This window comes from Myotis daubentonii, chromosome 2 (assembly GCF_963259705.1).
Source record: "Myotis daubentonii chromosome 2, mMyoDau2.1, whole genome shotgun sequence".
NCBI lineage: Eukaryota > Metazoa > Chordata > Mammalia > Chiroptera > Vespertilionidae > Myotis > Myotis daubentonii.
In genome coordinates, this window is record NC_081841.1 from 26,051,274 (window position 1) to 26,069,347 (window position 18,074).

At 47.5% G+C, this 18,074-nt stretch overlaps 1 protein-coding gene across 1 annotated transcript in view; it reads right to left on the reverse strand.

Annotated features, from left to right (window-relative positions):
* GSG1 (germ cell associated 1) overlaps nucleotides 1-17,439 on the reverse strand; it is an 18,952-nt gene extending 1,513 nt beyond the window's left edge. The window contains exons 1-4 of the mRNA XM_059682255.1: nucleotides 17,129-17,439; nucleotides 7,067-7,385; nucleotides 3,459-3,629; nucleotides 2,619-2,773 (exon numbers count right to left, since the gene is read on the reverse strand). Coding sequence (XP_059538238.1) covers nucleotides 2,619-2,773; nucleotides 3,459-3,629; nucleotides 7,067-7,385; nucleotides 17,129-17,176 — 693 coding nt within the window. The 5' untranslated portion in view covers nucleotides 17,177-17,439. The remainder of the gene's footprint in view (nucleotides 1-2,618; nucleotides 2,774-3,458; nucleotides 3,630-7,066; nucleotides 7,386-17,128) is intronic.
* Nucleotides 17,440-18,074: the final 635 nt, after the last annotated feature.

Below are 18,074 nucleotides of genomic sequence, written 5' to 3' on the forward strand. Positions count from 1 at the left end.
ACATACACTTAGCGTTGTTGCCTACTGTTTCTCAAGCTGCAGTTACCCTTGTGTAATCTTCAAGACTCCATAGACCTGCACCACTCCCCTGTAATACTCCCCTGCCCCCTTCTCCCTGACCCCTCCCCTCCCATACACACTCTGCCAAAGATTTTCCTTCACTTGGATGCTGGAGTGATCATCTCTCCTCCCTCTTCCCTTGTTCTGAGCTTAGCAGTTTTAAGGGCCCACAAAGTTGAGTCTCAGGAAGCACTTACTACAAATTTGGATGTATTAACAGGTTGCACTAAGTGGAATTTGCCTATTATGAAAACAATTTGGTTCTCGACTTTAGGGAGTTTACAATGGATGGAAGAGACACTAGAGATGAAGGGAAGCTGGATGGATTCAACAAAGAAGAAAAGACATCAGGAAAGTTTATCAGACACGGCTCTAAAAACTTGGAAAGTCAAATCCTAAATCTCCCTGTGATTCTGGGTGGCCCAGGAAACAGGAAGTTATGTGAGGTTAGTGAGAGATTTCATGAGTCCAAGGGATGGTTAAAGCCAGGCCACATGCTGGTACTACGTGTTCCTGTCTGCAGCCTCTGGTGGTGGCCCCCATGATGTATTCACAAGTCTTCCAGGCAACTGCCAACGGGTCCAGAAGACTGGAGGCCACATGCTTGGAATTATGAGTGGACAAAGTAGACTTAGGCTGGGGAGGCTTCTGATGGGAGTTTTGCAGTCTGAGCTCTATAGTAAGGCCAGCAATGGCTTGGAGACAGGCAAAGATGAGAAATAATGAGTCTGGGAAATGAGCTAAACTGATACGGTGGCTGGAGAATTAGACCAAAGACCCAGCCTGAATCAAATAGCACGTATTATGCAGCGAGAAAAGGGATAGGATCTTGTAACGACATGTGGAGCTTTCCATATTGCCTGCTTTAGTGTAGAAACTCGAGCTGGTGCTGCATCTTTTCAGCACTGTTAAAGTCCATTGCACTCTCCAAATAGTTACTGTCAGTTCAGGTTGCCCCTGTGCCTGAATCGAGCATGTGCTTCAAAGGAGAAAGTGAGGAACTCTTAAGCAAAGGGGATGTTTATCTCAACTATATTTGTTTTGTCTAAGGCTTAGAGAATGACTGTAGGGGAAGTTTTATTTCTAACACAGTTTGGTGGAATCAGAATGGAGGTAGGAAGAAGTTAGTCTTCATTACAGGAGAAGAATAAGCCATTCACAGGGAATAGAATTCAATCCAAATTTCAAGGCCAATTGACCATTTCTCTGTCCTCTAATACCTCAAGTTATAAAAAATATAAAACATAGAGCATCATTTCCATAAGCCATACACAATCAGTCTTGTTTCCCAAGGGCAACATACTTATCAGGTAAAGAAGCAATTGCAACAGTTATACCAGCAGAAAAACTGGGCAAGACAACAGCCTCACAAAACAAACTAGAACCCTCTCTGTACCTGTTCAGAAGGTGGGGGAAGAATGGGTATGGCCTGATGGTCCAGCCTTCTGTTTGATTGACAGGCTTCTGGGATGAGAGGTGAAGGGAAGGTAGGAGAACACAAAGCAAGTGTCTATGTGAGGGAAGCAAATCTAATGAAAGTTGGCTAGGGGCCAAAAGTTCAGGAGATGATGGTAAGCACTTCCGAGAACAGTGATGGCGAACCTATGACACGCGTGTCAGAGGTGACACGCGAACTCATTTTTTTGGTTGATTTTTCTTTGTTAAATGGCATTTAAATATATAAAATAAATATCAAAAATAGAAGTCTTTGTTTTACTATGCTTGCAAATATCAAAAAATTTCTATATGTGACAGGGCATCAGAGTTAAGTTAGGGTTTTTCAAAATGCTGACACGCTGAGCTCAAAAGGTTCGCCATCACTGTCCTAGAAGGTCCACCCATAATTCCAAGCATGTGGCCTCCAATCTTCTGGACCCAAGTTGGCAGTTGCCTGGAAGACTTGTGAGTGCATCAGGTGGGCCACCATCCCCAGAAGGCCTACGGAGGGAGCAGGAAGGCAGCACCTTTAGAGAAAGACTGACATTGCCGTCTACAGTGAACTAGACTTCAGAGCAACTTTCTCATTGTGTATCAGGTGCAGTCACAGGTCTGGGAAGACGAATCTGTCAGGGAGACTCCCTGCATGCAGGGGGACTTTCTGCATCAGGCTGCCCCAGACTTTAGAGCTATGGAGAACGTCTGAGTCAATGCTGCACTCAGGGCTACATTCCCCTTGACTTCTCCCCACCCATACCCCCAATGTGAGCTTTATTCTTGATCTGATATATGCATCTCTTACTTCAGCCAACAGTCTTGAAAAGCTCTGTGTGTCACAATGGAAAAGTAAACCAAGCTAATTTACACATCGAGGCATTTGCAAAGATAAAGAACCTAGGGATAAACCATTTCACAAAGTACATCATGATCTAAGATGACATTTCACATGTTATCTCAATTTAAGATGGAAAACGCTTGCAATGTACCTCATACCTCTTCCCTCCCACACACACCCCGCCCAAGGTTCCTCTTTCCTCTCCTCAGGGCAGAGATCAGCCAGCCAGCTAGTGCTTCAGAGGGCGCAGAGGACACCCACCCTCTCCGGCCGTGGGGGCACTCACCTGACATGACAGAGGAGATAGCGGCAAAGGCTCTCTCAGCTTGAGCCCGCAGCCAGGGTTCCCGGTGAACAGCAAGTCCGTTAATAGGAGGAGGAAACCGATGAGTTCAAGTCCGATGCAGGCAAACCGGGCTCCCAGTAATAGCCATAGGATCTCTGTCGGAAAGCAGAGGAAGAGGCACCCTCACCCTGCCAGTTAAATAACTGGACGGTGAACCATCAGATGGGAAATTAGGTGATGCCTATTGAAAGAGAAAAGCCTTGCAGCATCAGAGAAGGGGAGGGTGAGACAAAGCTGAAACCAGCTGGGAACATTCCTTAATTTGGGGTTCTTTTTCTAGCACCCCACAGCTCTCACTCTACTCGGTACCCAACCTATAATCAAGTAAAATTGATTGACTGTAAATACTGTTAGAGAGATTTGAGAAATCATTGAAATCTTGTAGTAATAGGCTTTGCTATTTATCATTGTTTTTTCTCTTTTCTTAATTTTGGACAGCCAGTTTTGTTTCTTCCCTCCCTCCATGCCTCCCCTTTTCCTTCTATTTTACACAGACACAAAAATATTATTGGAGAAAAAAAGGAAAAACCTAAGCTTTTCCACATGGTTACTTGGCAACAGGAGTAGGTCAGAGCTGTGGTTTTCTATCTGTGAACTTGATTTGTCCCTGCTGTTTCTTTCCTTGCATGCCTGCATGTGAATGAAAGGCAGCCCTAGAAGGAATCTGTGTCAGCCCTTGGGAGCTCAGAAGAAGAGAAAAGCGGGAGATCATGGTACGATTTGGATCCAGAGAAGCCCCAAAACTCAATGGCAACTAAATTTGTTATCAAACCCACATACTTGCCACAAGCCCCAAGGGAGGGTGGGGGAGGAAAGCCTTCTCCATTAACCGCTTCCCTCCATATCGGAGAGTGGGGTGATGTAGGCCTTGCAACGTGGCATATTCCAGTAGTCCTTTCTCACCTCTCTTGGTTGATGGTGTGAGTTCAAGGGAACCTCGGCGTTTCTCCCCTGAAACAGACAAGGGTCAGTTTCTTGGAGGTGCTTCCTTGGACAGTTGGGAGGAAATCTGTCCCCAGTCCCATGCCCAGTACCACTCCATTTGTTCTGACATGGTGCCTGCCCAGCAGACAGTAGGCAGGCAGTAAACGGCTCTTTGAAAGTAGTTAAGAATGCATGGAAGAATGAATGGCATAGACAAGAGTCACCTGAAATTAATTTCTCAATTCCTGATAATGAAGATGACAATGTTACCCTGAGAGGGAAATGTTCTCGCTCCCGTTAATGACCCCAGGAAGAGTTAATGACTCCAGTGTTAACCCAGGCCATTTGCTGAGGTGGTCCCACTGATCTGAATGGCTCTAAATTGTTTAGGGACTAGGGTTGGAGTGGTATTAAGTGGCACAATACACATTTATATTCCTCTTCTGGCTCCTTTTCCCCTTAGTCCAAGCCAGGAGAAGGAGAAGATTGCAAATTGTCTGTGATTTGGGGCTTTAGAAAAGCTTCAGTACCAGGTGACATTTGAATGCTTTGAGCAGGAAGCGGGGAGGGTGATCTCGACCTAATTGCTCTAACCTGAGGACCAGGGGTGAGGGTGCATGCTGACACAGGAGTCCTGACATCCTGATAGGGCCTAATTACTCTCTCTGAGCTTCAATTACCCTGCTTTCAACATTACAAGTAACTAGAGGCCAGGTGCACAAATTTGTGCACATTGAAATTAATTAGAAGAAATATTTTAGTACTAGGGGCCCAGTGCACGAAATTCGTGCACTGGGTGTGTGTGGGGCGGAGTGTCCCTCAGCCCAGCCTGCCCCCTCTCACATACTGGGAGCCCTCAGGCGTTGACCCCCATCACCCTCCAATCGCAGGATCGGCCCCTTGCCCAGGCCTGACGCCTCTGACAGAGGTGTCAGGCCTGGGCAGGGGACCCTCATTTCCCCCCATCACTGGTTCTGCCCCCAGCCCAGTCCTGATGCCTCTGGCCCAGGCATCAGGCCTGGGCAGGGGACCCCCAGACCCCTCCGATTGCTGGCTCTGCCCCTTGCCCAGGCCTGGTGCCTCAGCCAGAGGCGTAGACCCCTATCACCCTCCGATCGCCTGATCAGCCCCTTGCCCAGACCTGACGCCTCCGCCAGGGGTGTCAGGCTTGGACAGGGGACCCCCATCTCCCCCCGATCACTGGCTCTGGCCCCCGCCCAGGCCTGAGGCCTCTGGCCCAGGAATCATGCCTGGGCAGGGGACCCCCATCTCCCTCTGATTGCTTGCTCCACCCCCCCACCCAAGCCTGACACCTCTGACCCAGGCTTCAGGCCTGGGCAAGGGGACCATCATATCCCCCCAATCCCCGGCTCTGCCCCCCGCCCAGGCCTGATGCCTCGGCCAGAGGAGTTGACCCTCATCACCCTCCGATCACCAATCACCGGATCTACCCCTTGACCAGGCCTGGGGCCTCCAGCAGAGGTGTCAGGCCTGGGCAGGGGACCCCCAGCTCCCCATGGTTGCAGGCTCCGCCCCTGCCCAGGCCTAATGCCTCTGGCTGAGGCATCCGGCTCGGGCAGCGGGGACCCGCAGCTGCAGCGGCCCCGCGATCGTGGGTTCCGCTTTAGGCCCAGGCAAGGGACCCCTAGCTTCCGGGACTGCCAGCTTCGACCATGTCCAGCTCCCATCGCTGGCTCCACCCCTACTTCCTGCTATCACTGGCCAGGGCGGCAAAGGCGCCTGATTCTCTGATCATGGCTGGGGGGCAGGGCAAAGGCGGCCCCAGGGCCGCCTTTGCCCTGCCCCCCAGCTCTTAGCTCCCCCCTGGGTTTCCAATCACTGTCAGTGGCAGGGGGCTTCTTCCTGCTTTCCCTTTCACCTCCCTGCATTGTGCCTACATATGCAAATTAACCGCCATCTTGTTGGCAGTTAACTGCCAATCTTAGTTGGCAGTTAACTGCCAATCATAGTTGGTAGTTAATTTGCATATAGCCCTGATTAGCCAATGAAAAGGGTATCGTCGTACGCCAATTACCATTTTTCTCTTTTATTAGTGTAGATTGCTATTCGCCCTTTCTCTATAATAAAAGTGTCAACCAAATTCATGATCGACAATGACAGATGGAAAGACATGCATTCAATTGGCACCAGCGAGAGCTTTATATATATTTATTTGCTTAATTAGACCTGCTTTCTGATTTAGCTAAACTTTTTCCAGCCCAGTGAAGCACCCCAACTTCTCTTTCAGGTAATTGTCAGCAACACAGCAGTAAATATCAACATGAAGCAGATTAGTCTTATAGATCATGCGGTAGAACAAAGGGTGAAATATTTAACTGTAGCAGTGTTTGACTATATTCTGTGCAGTGAGAAAACCTGAAGTCATTTTCAAATTCCACCATTTCTTACTTCTTTTCAGTTGGGTCAAATTTCTAAACTTTTTAAATCTCTGTTTTCCAGCTAATGATAAGAAAATAGGATTCTACCTAGTCTCCTATCTACCTACTCCAGGACTTCTGTGAGGATCAAATGAGATGAGGCATGTGAAAACGCTTCATAGACATTTGGTTAAAGTGTGAAATGTTTGCACCTGTCTCTAAAGCAAGTTGTGTCCTGGGCTGAAGAAACTCCAAGGAGGCTAGTCACTAGGGAGAGGAAGCTGGGCGTTGCTACGTGATATCATTACCCGGTACCCACAGCCACGTTTCTGAGCTCGGATAGGCTGGGCTGGGCTGTGGGCTGCATTTTGCACCATAGGGGTCTCGACAGCATTGGCTGCAATTTGATGGGCTGTTGCTCCATGGTGGTGACGGGCCTGTGTCCCACTTGGGGGAAGCCAAGTGCTGCTTGTCGGCACCAGGTCTGCAGTGCCATTTCTTTGTAAATGGCCTGTCCCAGCAGCTCCTGCATTGATCATCTGCCCTCTGGTGGTCAGTGAGCATCATAGTGACCAGTCGAACAGCTTAGCATATTAGCCTTTTATATATATAGATACTTAGAATGAGAAAACCCTTTTTCAGGAGGGAGGGAAAGGAAGGGGCTTTAAGGGCGATCTACTCTGATCCATCTCATTGATGAGAAAATCGAGGCCCATAGAAATGAAGTTATCCCGATAAGGTCACAACTGGGCAGAGCAAGGCTGTTCCTGTAATATCATCTCCCCTTTTTTGTTTCTAAACAGCAACTTCAGTTTGCTAGAATGGAAATGCTTATACTGTTGAAAGTCTAAATGGAACCCTTTAAGGGTAATGCTATTTTAACCCAATGAGTCTACTAGACAGGCAGGAAGTGAAAAGCCAGATGGACTTTCATCCTTATTAAAAAGGGGTTCCCTAAAGAGAAAGCACACAGTACAGTGGTGGGAAATGCTGAGCTTGGGGGTGAGGCTGATGTGGTGTGGGAGAGGGCTATAAGATCCCAGGGGGGGAAGGAGGTGGTCAGGCAGCTGGGGATGAGGAGTCTACCTGGTTCTTCCACAGTTTCCTCACAGGATAGCCGCATGCCACTCCGGAAGGTATGGCAGGAGAAGTGGTCATCCCCAGTCTCCCAGGTGCATTGCACCACCTCCTGGGATGATGTGCTGCTGCTGCCCCCATCCAAGGGCACTGGCAGCTCAAGGCACTTGGTTGCCAGACCTTCTCTGCACAGGGGCTTGGGCACCTTCTGTGTGTCCACAAACCAGGAGTTGCTGAGCAGGAATGCTGTGGAGAGGCCGAGTGATAGCAGGTTGAGGATGGCAGATAGGAATGTCCATTGGCCAGAGAAGACCTTCGGGAGCTCCATCTGTAACAGACAGACAAGGGGAGAGCCTGCTTTCAGACCCTCCTGGGCGATCTGGACACCCTTCCCCGCGGCTCCCTAAGCTCAGGCCCCTTTCCTCCAACCTGCCGGTGCCACCAGCCGCTTTGAGTTTCCTCCAAAGAGCCGTGTGGGAGGTGGGCTTCAGCTGGCCTGGGGCAGACACCCTAGCGATGATGTTTATTTAAGCCAGACCATATTACACTAAAATGCTTACTGAGGATATCCGAAGTGGCATCAGAGAATACCTCAGTCAGAATGGGATGAAGCCACTGAGGCTAGGCTATAGATCAGGTTGAGAAAAAGAATTGGGAGCACTCTAAATGCTCTTGCTGGTCATCATTTTTGGTGTTGTCTGCATTGAAAGGTAACACTGCATTTAGTAGCACTGTCTCGCTGAGGTGTCTGTTATGGTAACTGAGTTTTCCCTGTCCTCTTCCCTGCATCATAGGTTCCTTTGAGAGGGGAACGGGGGTGGGGGGGGGGAGGGGGGGTGGTTGTCCTATCAGCCAATGATTAACTGGATCACAGGGGATAAAAAGAAACAGTGGGCCCACTGGGATGGAGAGCAGAGGGAGCTGCGGGTTCTGAGAGACCTGGTTATCTGGGTCCAGCTTTCTATCCATGGCCACTGAGATGCAGGAATCAAATGGAAGATGGCTGCTTGGTGCCCATGGAGGCTGCGCACCAAGTGCCGAGGCCATGGAGCCACGGAAAGGGTGACTTTGGCTGGTGGAGGGGCACTGCTCGACTCACAGCGGGGACACAGGGTGTGGCAGCAGAAAGGTCAGTGGCCCGTGTGGCTCTGGTGGGAGCCCCTGACCTTGTTATTTTTAGTGTAAGAGAAGGGCTATTTGAAGAATGACCAATGCTAGACGTTTCAACTTTGGGGAGTGGTGGCTTGGAGCCAGATTTAACAAAAATAAATTTGACAGGTCTTGCACTTTGTGTAATGGATTGGTTTATACTATTGTGTTAATACGTTCTGAATGGAAAGGAAGCCCATACTTAGCTGCTGACAGATGCTTCTTAAAGTAAACCATCTTGAGCTTTCCAGGGGATCTCTCATAGCAGAATTAATCAGACCCAAATCTGCTTCGCTTAAGAGACATAAATAAAACCATAGCTAAATGGGATAGGCCCATTAATCTGCCTTTCTCATCATCTCCAGCTTAACATTTTCTACATTTAACAGAGAACTTTATCTCAGAAATATAACAGTTTGTTCTTTAGACTTTCCAGGGACTAAAACAGTGCAGGCTACAGACAAAACGTGGATTATTTTATGACAATAAGAAATACACAAGACTCTTATATATATATAAATCAATATACAAAAAATGATAAACTGTTTCTGGAAAGCAATCTGCTAATTTGGTGGTGTTGTTTTTTTTAAGCACTCAAAACAAATTAAATCCACCAAGAACTGTCAGACTGTATAAGACTCTGGGTGACCTTGGTAAGGACTGAAAAACCACAGCACCTGGAAGGGAGAAATATCTTCTATTGCTAGATATGGGAATCATCTGTTGGCCCATCACCCCCACCTGCCACCCCCCCCCCAAAAAAAAGACTGTTTTAATGTTGTGTTTAGTCATAGAAATCCTATTGGTTTTAGTTATTCTGTTACATTCTAATTATCTTCCTGTCCATTGCCTGAATAGGAAATTGCCTTCCAGATAAAATACCTTCATTAATCATTTTGTCTAAGGATTTAGGCAATTCTACATTTTCAACAACTTTATTTTCAGTCTTCAGTGGCTTGGAAATTAGTTTATCATCATCATATCACATCAGATTTCAATTGTACCCTTGCTTCATTTCAATTTACACATATTTTTAAGTTCTGCAGGTTATTCAGAAATAAGAATAATGAACCCCACACCATGTACAACCACTTTGCAGCACCAAAGTGACAACAAATTTAAGGAAAGGTGATTTGAGAAACAAAAGATGAAAAGAGCTTGGAATGTAGCCCAATGAGGCTGCTTTCAGAAGGAGTGTCCACCAAGGATAGATATAATGACCCTCATTCAAGAATTATCTTTGACACCTATAGTACCGTACTTCTCATCACATATTTTATTTTTACCCCACAATATGCCTTCCCCCCCCCTCCAGGATCCACATACCTCTTGAATGGAAAAACAAATCTAATTTTTCAGGGGTTTCCTTAAGGTGATCATGAAGCAGCAGCAGCCATAAGGAAAGTTATATCTTTGCATATGCTGACAAGCCCCATGCCAACGTCATTCTACTCCACAGAAAAGGGACAATGAGTGACTTCCCGACACTTGGGTTCAAATCATTAGGAAGTGCATAGGTACCAAAATGTCACTAATTCTTCCATCAACATAGGTTAACAGAAAAACTCATAATTAACATAGGCTTAACATAGGCAACAAGTGGGTGAGACAGTCACACCTCTTAGAAGAATCAGGTGCAAAATAACTATGCAATGTATGTTCTGAGCAATGGGAATGTGAAGCTAGTTAGCTTGGCCATGGTCAGACTCTTGCAGCTTGTGTGGAAGGACTGCAGGATGCCATCTGGGTTCCAAATCTCTTTGGTTTAATGTTGAAAAATTGGAAACTAGCCTTCCCACCCTCTTCTCCCACCCCTTACCATCCCTCCTCTTCTCTCTCTCTCTCTCTCTCTCTCTCTCTCTCTCTCTCTCTCTGGAGCACCTCATGATTAAAGGCTTCCTTGCAGGAAACTTGGGCATTTAATAACTGACAATACAATCATGGCCCAGCTGTTCTGGGAGATTATGTGGGAGAGTTTGCCAATGGGGATCTGGGATTAATCACAGAAAAGCAAAGACCTGCACCCACAGAGGGACATTTCTTTACAAAATAAGTGATGATTTAGTTTCCATCCCACTGCCATTCCCTAGGTAACTGGTGTGAATTGATTGGGCTTCATTTTATGGCAGACACACAAATATTACAGAATCACTATTGATGCAAAGGTTTCCATCCCCTTGTGTAGGGCTTTCCATCTCTTTAATAAGTTCTATTATCTGCAATGTCAGAGCTTCATGGATATGAAATAGCTTCCTGGTATGTTGGGTGGTCTCCACCCTCCAGTTAGCATCATTACTAATGATTATTAACATCGTCCCTTTGCATGGAATGCTGAGACAGTCAGAGAGTGTTGGGTGGGGATGTGGTGAGGATGCAGATGGAGTAGAATAGGAGACAAATAAATTCCAGGGTCAGCAATGCTACAGCTATCTACCATTTCTCCCTGATCTCCAGGCAAAGGAATGACAATTTTTATTTTAAACTAGAGGCTTGGTGCACAGGATTCGTGCACTAATGGGGGGGCGTGGTCTGTGGGGATTGGCCCACTGTGGGAGTGCCGCTCATCCTGGTTAGCTGAGCAGCGCTCCCACTGTGGGAGCCCACTGACCACCAGAGGGCAGCTCCTGCATTGGGCATCTTCCCCCTGGTGGTCAGTGAGTGTCATAGTGACTGGTCAACCAGTTGTTCTGGTCGTTCCACTGTTCGGTCACTGGGCTCTTATTATACAGGATGGTTTCTAAAACTTAAAAAAAAAATCTGACAAATGAATAAGGTGTTGATTGCATATATTCTTGTTCTGGTCACCTAGAAGTTCATATTGTTCTTTCTGTCCTCAAAAATCATACCAATTAGGATGACAAGGGTGGGAGACATTCTGAATTACCTTTTTACTTGGTGATCTGCCTTTCATCAAGATTAGTGTGAAAGTCACTCATTCTTTAAAAATGAATGGGAGCTGTTCCCTCCTTTCTGTCCTTGTCACACTGTACCCCTCTCCTAACACTTTGTCTTGATTATAAATTTCTCTTATTGAGAGCAGTAATTCTTCATTCTGACTAAGCCTCAGAACTATCTGAAACTTTGGAAAGATGTAGATTTTTGGTCCCCCATCCTGAGATTCCATAGTAGTTTTGGGGTGAGTCCCAGGAATCTGTAATTTTAGGACACTCAGTATATACCCAGGATGGACTTCTTGTTTCTGGCTCCACATGTAAGCAACTTGTATATTGCCACTTTGACCTAACAATTGGTGAAAAGCTGAACAGACTGAAAAAACATATAATCAGGGAATTAAGATAATACCTGGCTTAACTGGTGTTGCTCAATGATTGAGCATCGACCTATGAACCAGGAGGTCACTGTTCGACTTCCGGTCAGGGCACACACCCAGGTTGCAGGCTCCATCCCCAGTAGGGGCGTGCAGGAGGTAGCCGATCAATGATTCTCATCATTGATGTTTCTATCTCTCCCTCTCTCTTCCTCTCTCAAATCAATAAAAATATATTTTAAAATAACACCTGTTTGACTCATTTTGGGTTTATATTTAATGAAACCCTCTATTCCCAACTCTTCCAGATTCACCATCAACCAAGTGAAGGTTTTCCCCATTCTGTGTTTGTGCTGTCAGCTTAGGGAATCAAAGGTAGGCTCTCCTCAGAGTGTTTGAATTAGTCTACCTTTTAGCCAAAGGAGCCTCTCTGGATCTCACTTCTGCCACCCAATATATTCTCTATTCTTCTCACACGGATGTGAACAGCCTATTTGATGCAATATGCTTGTGCCCAGACATAATTCCCATATCACCCAATGACCCTTCATTCATTGTGACAGAACTCCCTATCTGCTGGGACCAGGGAGCAGGAATTCTGTGGTTACAGCTCATGATGGAATTGGCTGCTGGTTTCCTGGCTACAGTAGCCATCACAACGCTGGGTGGCACCATCTCCTCAGATTCTTCCTCTTTAGTCATGTGCTCCCCACCAGTCAGCAACTGTGGGTGAGGTGGCGGCTCCTCCCTTCGGGATTGTTCTCTTTTCCCCGGTTGGCCTGCTCCCCACACTAATCTATAGAGCACATGTGTCAGCCTTATGGAATTCAGGGCTCCGAATGAACCAGGATTGTTTCCTTTAGCACATTTTTGTGGCCAATGTCAGTTTTCGGTGATTCAGTTGATCCTTAAGTATTTCCCATGGGAAGTGCTATGCCACAGTATCAGAAAATACAGTTATCTTTGTTTCCCGATGAATTCTGTGCACATTCTTATTTACTTAGTTGCACCCTCATTCCCTGTCCACCCCAGAACAGTGAACAATTCTTTTCCCTTCTCTCTGCTGACACCCTTCAAATACTTGCAGGCACTCTCATATCCCGCGTGAGTCACCATTTGGCACAGTCTTATGTCTTTGGTTTTATTGCCTCTGCTCATAAACCGCACCCCCTGTGTCTTAACAGACTGACATTTGCCTTCTCCAGGGAAAGGCGGATGGGAGTGGCCAAGTCTTACATGAGGAGGCCTAGAGGTGGATTAAGCTTCATCGTTCCCCCTCTTATGCAGGCCCCTCCCAAGACCCTGCTATCTAATTTGTACTTGTCATGTTGTATTGTTTTTCTTAAAGAGTGCCTCCAAATTATGTTATTTTAGGCCTCTCCAAAGCCTGAATCTACCCCCTTAGGAGGCTGTGCATTTTGTGTGAGTGCTTGGCTGGCTGGCTGGCCACTAGTTGTGATCAACCTTGAGATCCCACACCCCCCCATCCCAAGGATCTTGGGCCACAATGTCTAATTTCCTCTCTCTGGCAAAACATGAATTTTGTGCCTGGCCACAAAAATCAGAGGCTAGCATCCCACTCACTTCCTTTCATTGTAGTTTAGGCATGTTAATATTTTTTTCTTCTCTTTCCTCTCTTAGAACAGAAGAAGTACTAATTGCTAGTCAATGCAACACAAATATAATTAGGTTCAGCTCTGAAGCTCGTGATTCAGCACAGACACGAAGATTCCACATCTCAAAACAGTATTTAACTTCTGTATGTTGGACTGTTACCATCTCAGGATGAGCCCCACAGGGATAGATAGATATGCAACTCAGTGCTGATGACATCACAAAGCCAAGGGTTGGGACCAACCTATATTTGTGAGGTTCTCAGTCAGTTCCCCACACTGTACAAAACCATATTTCATAGGCATCTATGAGAAACAATGGTCTTGGGGCCACACATACTGTGTAAACAGGAATTCAATTTGTGAGTCCACTGTAGATAAGAGGTGATTAAAACAATGGGTAAGCACACTGAGCCAGAGGAGACTGTATAGCACACCACTTCCCTGAGGTCAAAGCCTGGGGCTCAGGTTTCCAGCTGGTTTTTTTTTTTTTTTTTTTTTTTTTTCACTATCCATACTGGAATATTCTCCCAACAAATGTTCACTCACCCTTCTGGGCAGTAGTTCTCTGTCCTTTTCCCAAGAGTCAGATTTCTGGCCCATGCCCATTAATGCCCTCCTTTTTACTCAGTAGGTAAAAGGCTGGAGTGGGGTGTCAGTGTGTGGGCTCTCACTGGCTCTGATCGACATGCACCTGTTCCTGCATGTTCTGTGTGCCTCTGTCATGTAACTCATCACATGGTTTACTTGTCTGTTATGCTCACATGATTTGAGTAGTTAGATATGGTAGCAGCCAAGTTTTATTCATTGTTGATCCTCAGAGCCTAGCCCTGTCTAACATCCATGAATGAGTGAAGTGTGTAATGGAAAGGAGGCCCATGAATACAGTTAGGGAGTCTATTAGGTGAAGATAAGATGTGAATAAAGAAAAGTGTCCCAACAGCCTCCGATTGCTGAAGGAGAGAGGAATCCTCCTGATTCACATACATAACAGCAGTGAGAGTCCACAGACCCACAGACACACCCTCTGCCTTTCTACACCGATGCACCCCTAGCGTCACCAAACAGATCCTGGCCAATACATTTCCTCCCACCTGTGGAAACATTCCTGCTTTTGGATGACCAAAGCCCCGATAACAGCAATGATCTCATGAACAAGTATTATCTTTAGTTCACAGAGCCCAGGGTACAAACACATTGCTCAAAGGCCAGAGACAGTTGGGAAATGTGTTGTCCTTTCCCAAGCCCGGTGTTTCCCTAGGGATTGGAGCCCTTATGGATGATGTATCTTGAAGCATCTGAGATAGTGCTGCTATAATTATATATTTTTTTACTTCAGTGCCTCATATTTGAGTGTTCGCCGATGAAGATCACAGGAGGTCTCCACACAAGACATTTGACACTGGAAGGGAAGAGTAACGCCAGCAACATGCCCATGCTGAGTGTCCAAAATATTCACGTCACTCTTGGGCGCTTAGCTCTGGGATGCCCCAGCTTCGGGTCAGTCTCAACTGTAAGCCTGTTTAATGTCCACACGGCCGCAAATGCTCAGAGAATGAAAACGACTCCTCTCTTCCTGACGTGGGTCCCAAGTTCTGGGAACACGTCTACGTATGTTCAGTGGCAAGGACCACAGTAAAGCATCTGGGGGCCTCTCCTGTGCGGCGCCTTTCCCTTTCCGCTTTTTAATGTAATTGTTTGAGGGCTTTAGCTCTAGCAGTCATTTCCAGGAGAGGAAGCCGCCTTATTCAATGTCCCAAGCATCTGGAGTGAATCAGCGGGTCAGCCACATTTGCACATCCTGTGGGGCAATCGCTCACGCGCGGATCACGGAGTCCTCGGGCCTGCTGGGCCCTGGGCTCTCGGGGACGCGGGGCGGGGCAGGGCTGCGGGCCCAACGCCAGGGGCCTCTGGAGGGGCGCTCAGGGCGCGGCCGCGGGCAGGCACGGCGGGGCCAACCCATTTCCGTTCCTGGTGAGCCGCCCTCGTCCCTTCTATTCCTGCTCTCCCTCCCCCCATCCCCCAGCAGTCTGGGTGCGGGAGCCCGGCCGAGTCCCCGCCAGCTCCCCTTCGCCCCCCTCCCTGGATGAGTAACACCCCGCACGCGGTTTACTACGGCGCCGGGTCGCCTAGCAACGGGCGCGCGTTGCCACGGCGACGCGCCCGGGGAGTGTTTTGCATTGTTTGGCTGGTCCCGCCCTAGCGGCCGGGGCCAGGACTTCCCGGAGGGCGGGGCGGGGAGCGGGGGTCCTTTCTTCCTCCCGTCCTCCCGCGTCTGAGGAGAACCGCGTCGCGGGGCCCCTCCCAGCGAAGGAACCTTCGAGAGCAAGCCGGAGGGCGGGCGGTCTTGGGGCCAAGGCCGCGATGGGGCGTGGCCGGGGGCGCCGCCACGTGGACGCCGACTTGGGCGGGGGCTGCGGCAGGGAGTGCTGGGGCCGGGTCGCCCGAGGAATTCTCCCACCCGGGCCTGTGGGTCCCAGTGTCAGTCCCCTCCCTGCGCCCATCGTCCCGGTCCCTAGCTCCTGTTCTAAAGCCAGGCTGTGTCTTTGCCTCACTTCTGTGAAATTTTGGGGCCGCGAATCCCTAAGCAGACCTGAGTTCTAGTCCTTTCTCACCAAGGGACGATTTCCGGAGTTAAATCAGGAGAACGAGCTGAGGAAGGGAACCATACTGTGTACCAGACACCTTGCCAGACTGTTCACCAGCTCCTGCTCGCAGCCTCAGCACCTGAGGAGTCAGATTCGGAGCAGCTGGCTGCGCGAGGCCAAGCTAGTAAATGCGCCTGACTCACCCGCAGGCTGCCCCTCGGGAGGGAAAAGGGGAAGGCACGGCCACCTTATCACACGGTTCACTTGGCAGGCCGGATGGTGGAAACTCACCCAGAATGCGGCAATGGGTTACGTGTACTTTATACTGGTTTTCAGGTAAAGACTGATAACCAGACTCTCCCACATTCCCCGAGCCTCTCCGCATAAGCCAGTGGCAAATAAAATTTACCCCGGCTGGCCCTTTCCATCATATTCTTACCCACTTTTGAGGATTCTTCAGTTGAGCATCTATTCACTTTGGGGCTGCTTCTGAGGTAGGGCGCAGTCTGAGCCCACACTGATGGCTCCTCAATCACTCGCTCTGCTCTGCAGTCCCACCGTGTCCCCTTCTTAGGCCCTATCTTACCCTTTCTTCTGAGACCCCTAACTTCTAGCCAACGAGCAGCATGCCACATTGCTCTGTGCGTGTATTTCTCTAGCTAACAGTAAGCTTCATTTTTCTCTCGAGAATGGCAAGATATATGATAATGAAAACTCGTTCTTAGGAACCTTTTGAGCTGAAGGTTGGTAGTCCCCAACCTTTTCAAATGGGAGGCAAGTTACTTTCAGATATAGGTTCTTACCTAAACAAGCCAAGACATCTTTGCTGGCTGTGAGGGTCTTCCCGGGTCTGGGAGGACCCCTGCAGATTCTCTCAGATTCTCTGAGACCAAAAGAGCGTAAGGTTATGCTCTCCTTAGTTCCAGCAGATTCCAGGCCGGAGCTGGCTTCCAGCAGGACCATAGGGGTGCCTCCTCATTCTTTGGAAGAACTTAATATCTACTCTTTCAGTTCAGTAGGGTCATATGCATCTTTTCCGTTCCCACCACCACTGGGCCTTTGAGCAGGAGCCAAATTTTGGCAACGGGAATCATACAGATGGAGGGAAAAAAGAAAAGCTAGAGGCTGTAAGCAGCTCTGGGAACAGAGAGGAAAAGTAAGATGAAGAGGCAAAGGAAGAAGAAATGGACATTTTTCATAGAAGAGGATGAAAGAGCAAGAGGCCACGGTATGGACATCTCTGGGCTTATCAATAAAAACTGGGCTTGAGTAATATATTTTTATTCCATTTTATGTAATCCTATAGTGTGTTCTCAAGTTCCTTACCATAAGCTCATGAAATAAATTGGTGAATTTGTATAACCTGTATTACAAATCCAACATTCCGGGATACACATGACAGAAGGGATAACACACGAGGTAGTCATGGGATGTCAAAAATAAAGGTACTTACCTTCTGGGTGAGACAAACATTTTGAGTCAGTTGAGAGGACTTGTTCATTCACTTGAAGTTCTGAGTCAAAGAGTTTCAGTTTATCGTCTCTGTTTTAACTGGTTGAGTGGAATGAGTTTCTTGTGTGAAGATGAATCAGGCTCCCTCTTGCCTGCAGAGTGCTAAGGTGGTGTAAGGTGGTCTGGAGAGGATGGAAAGGATGTCCTGCAGCTAGTATACCAGTCAGGGTGGGGCTGGCTGACACATGAGGTTTACTCTGTGACATCACAGTGGCAGGCAGGGATCTCCCTGCTGCGCCCTCTCCCCTCCCCCAACTCCCAGAAGGACAGGGGCCACTCTATGGTACCTACCAGAGGCCTGTATGCCTTCTAAGGCATTCAGCTCAGTGCTTCTATGACTGAGCATAAGAATCATCTGGTGTGGGAGTGTCTTTGTAAACTACGGATTCTGAAGGTCTGGGATGGTTTCCACATGATGCTGACCAGACCACACTGAGTTGTTTATTTTATTTAATATTTTTTATTGATTTCAGAGAGGAAGGGAGAGAGAGAGAGAGACAGAAACATCAGTGATGAGAGAGAATCATTGATCAGCTACCTCCTGCATGCCCCCCACTGGAAACATGTTAATGTTCTACATTATCAAAAATAAAATTAAAGCAAGATGAGAAGGGAAAGAAAAACCTAAAACTGGAAACAAGTGGAAACAAATGAACCCAATTATATTTCAAATAAATACTACCACCACACTGAAGAGGAAAAAGCAAAAGAAAGAAAAATCCAAGTAACTTATGAACACAGTATTTGACTATTTACCTTCCTTCTTGGGTGAGGTTGAGTAGGGGAGAATTGAAACCAACTACTGGATTTTTTTTTAGTATATATACCTTATTCATCTTGTGGTGGATATGTTTAGCAATTTTGAAACTATTTTAAATGTATTGTGG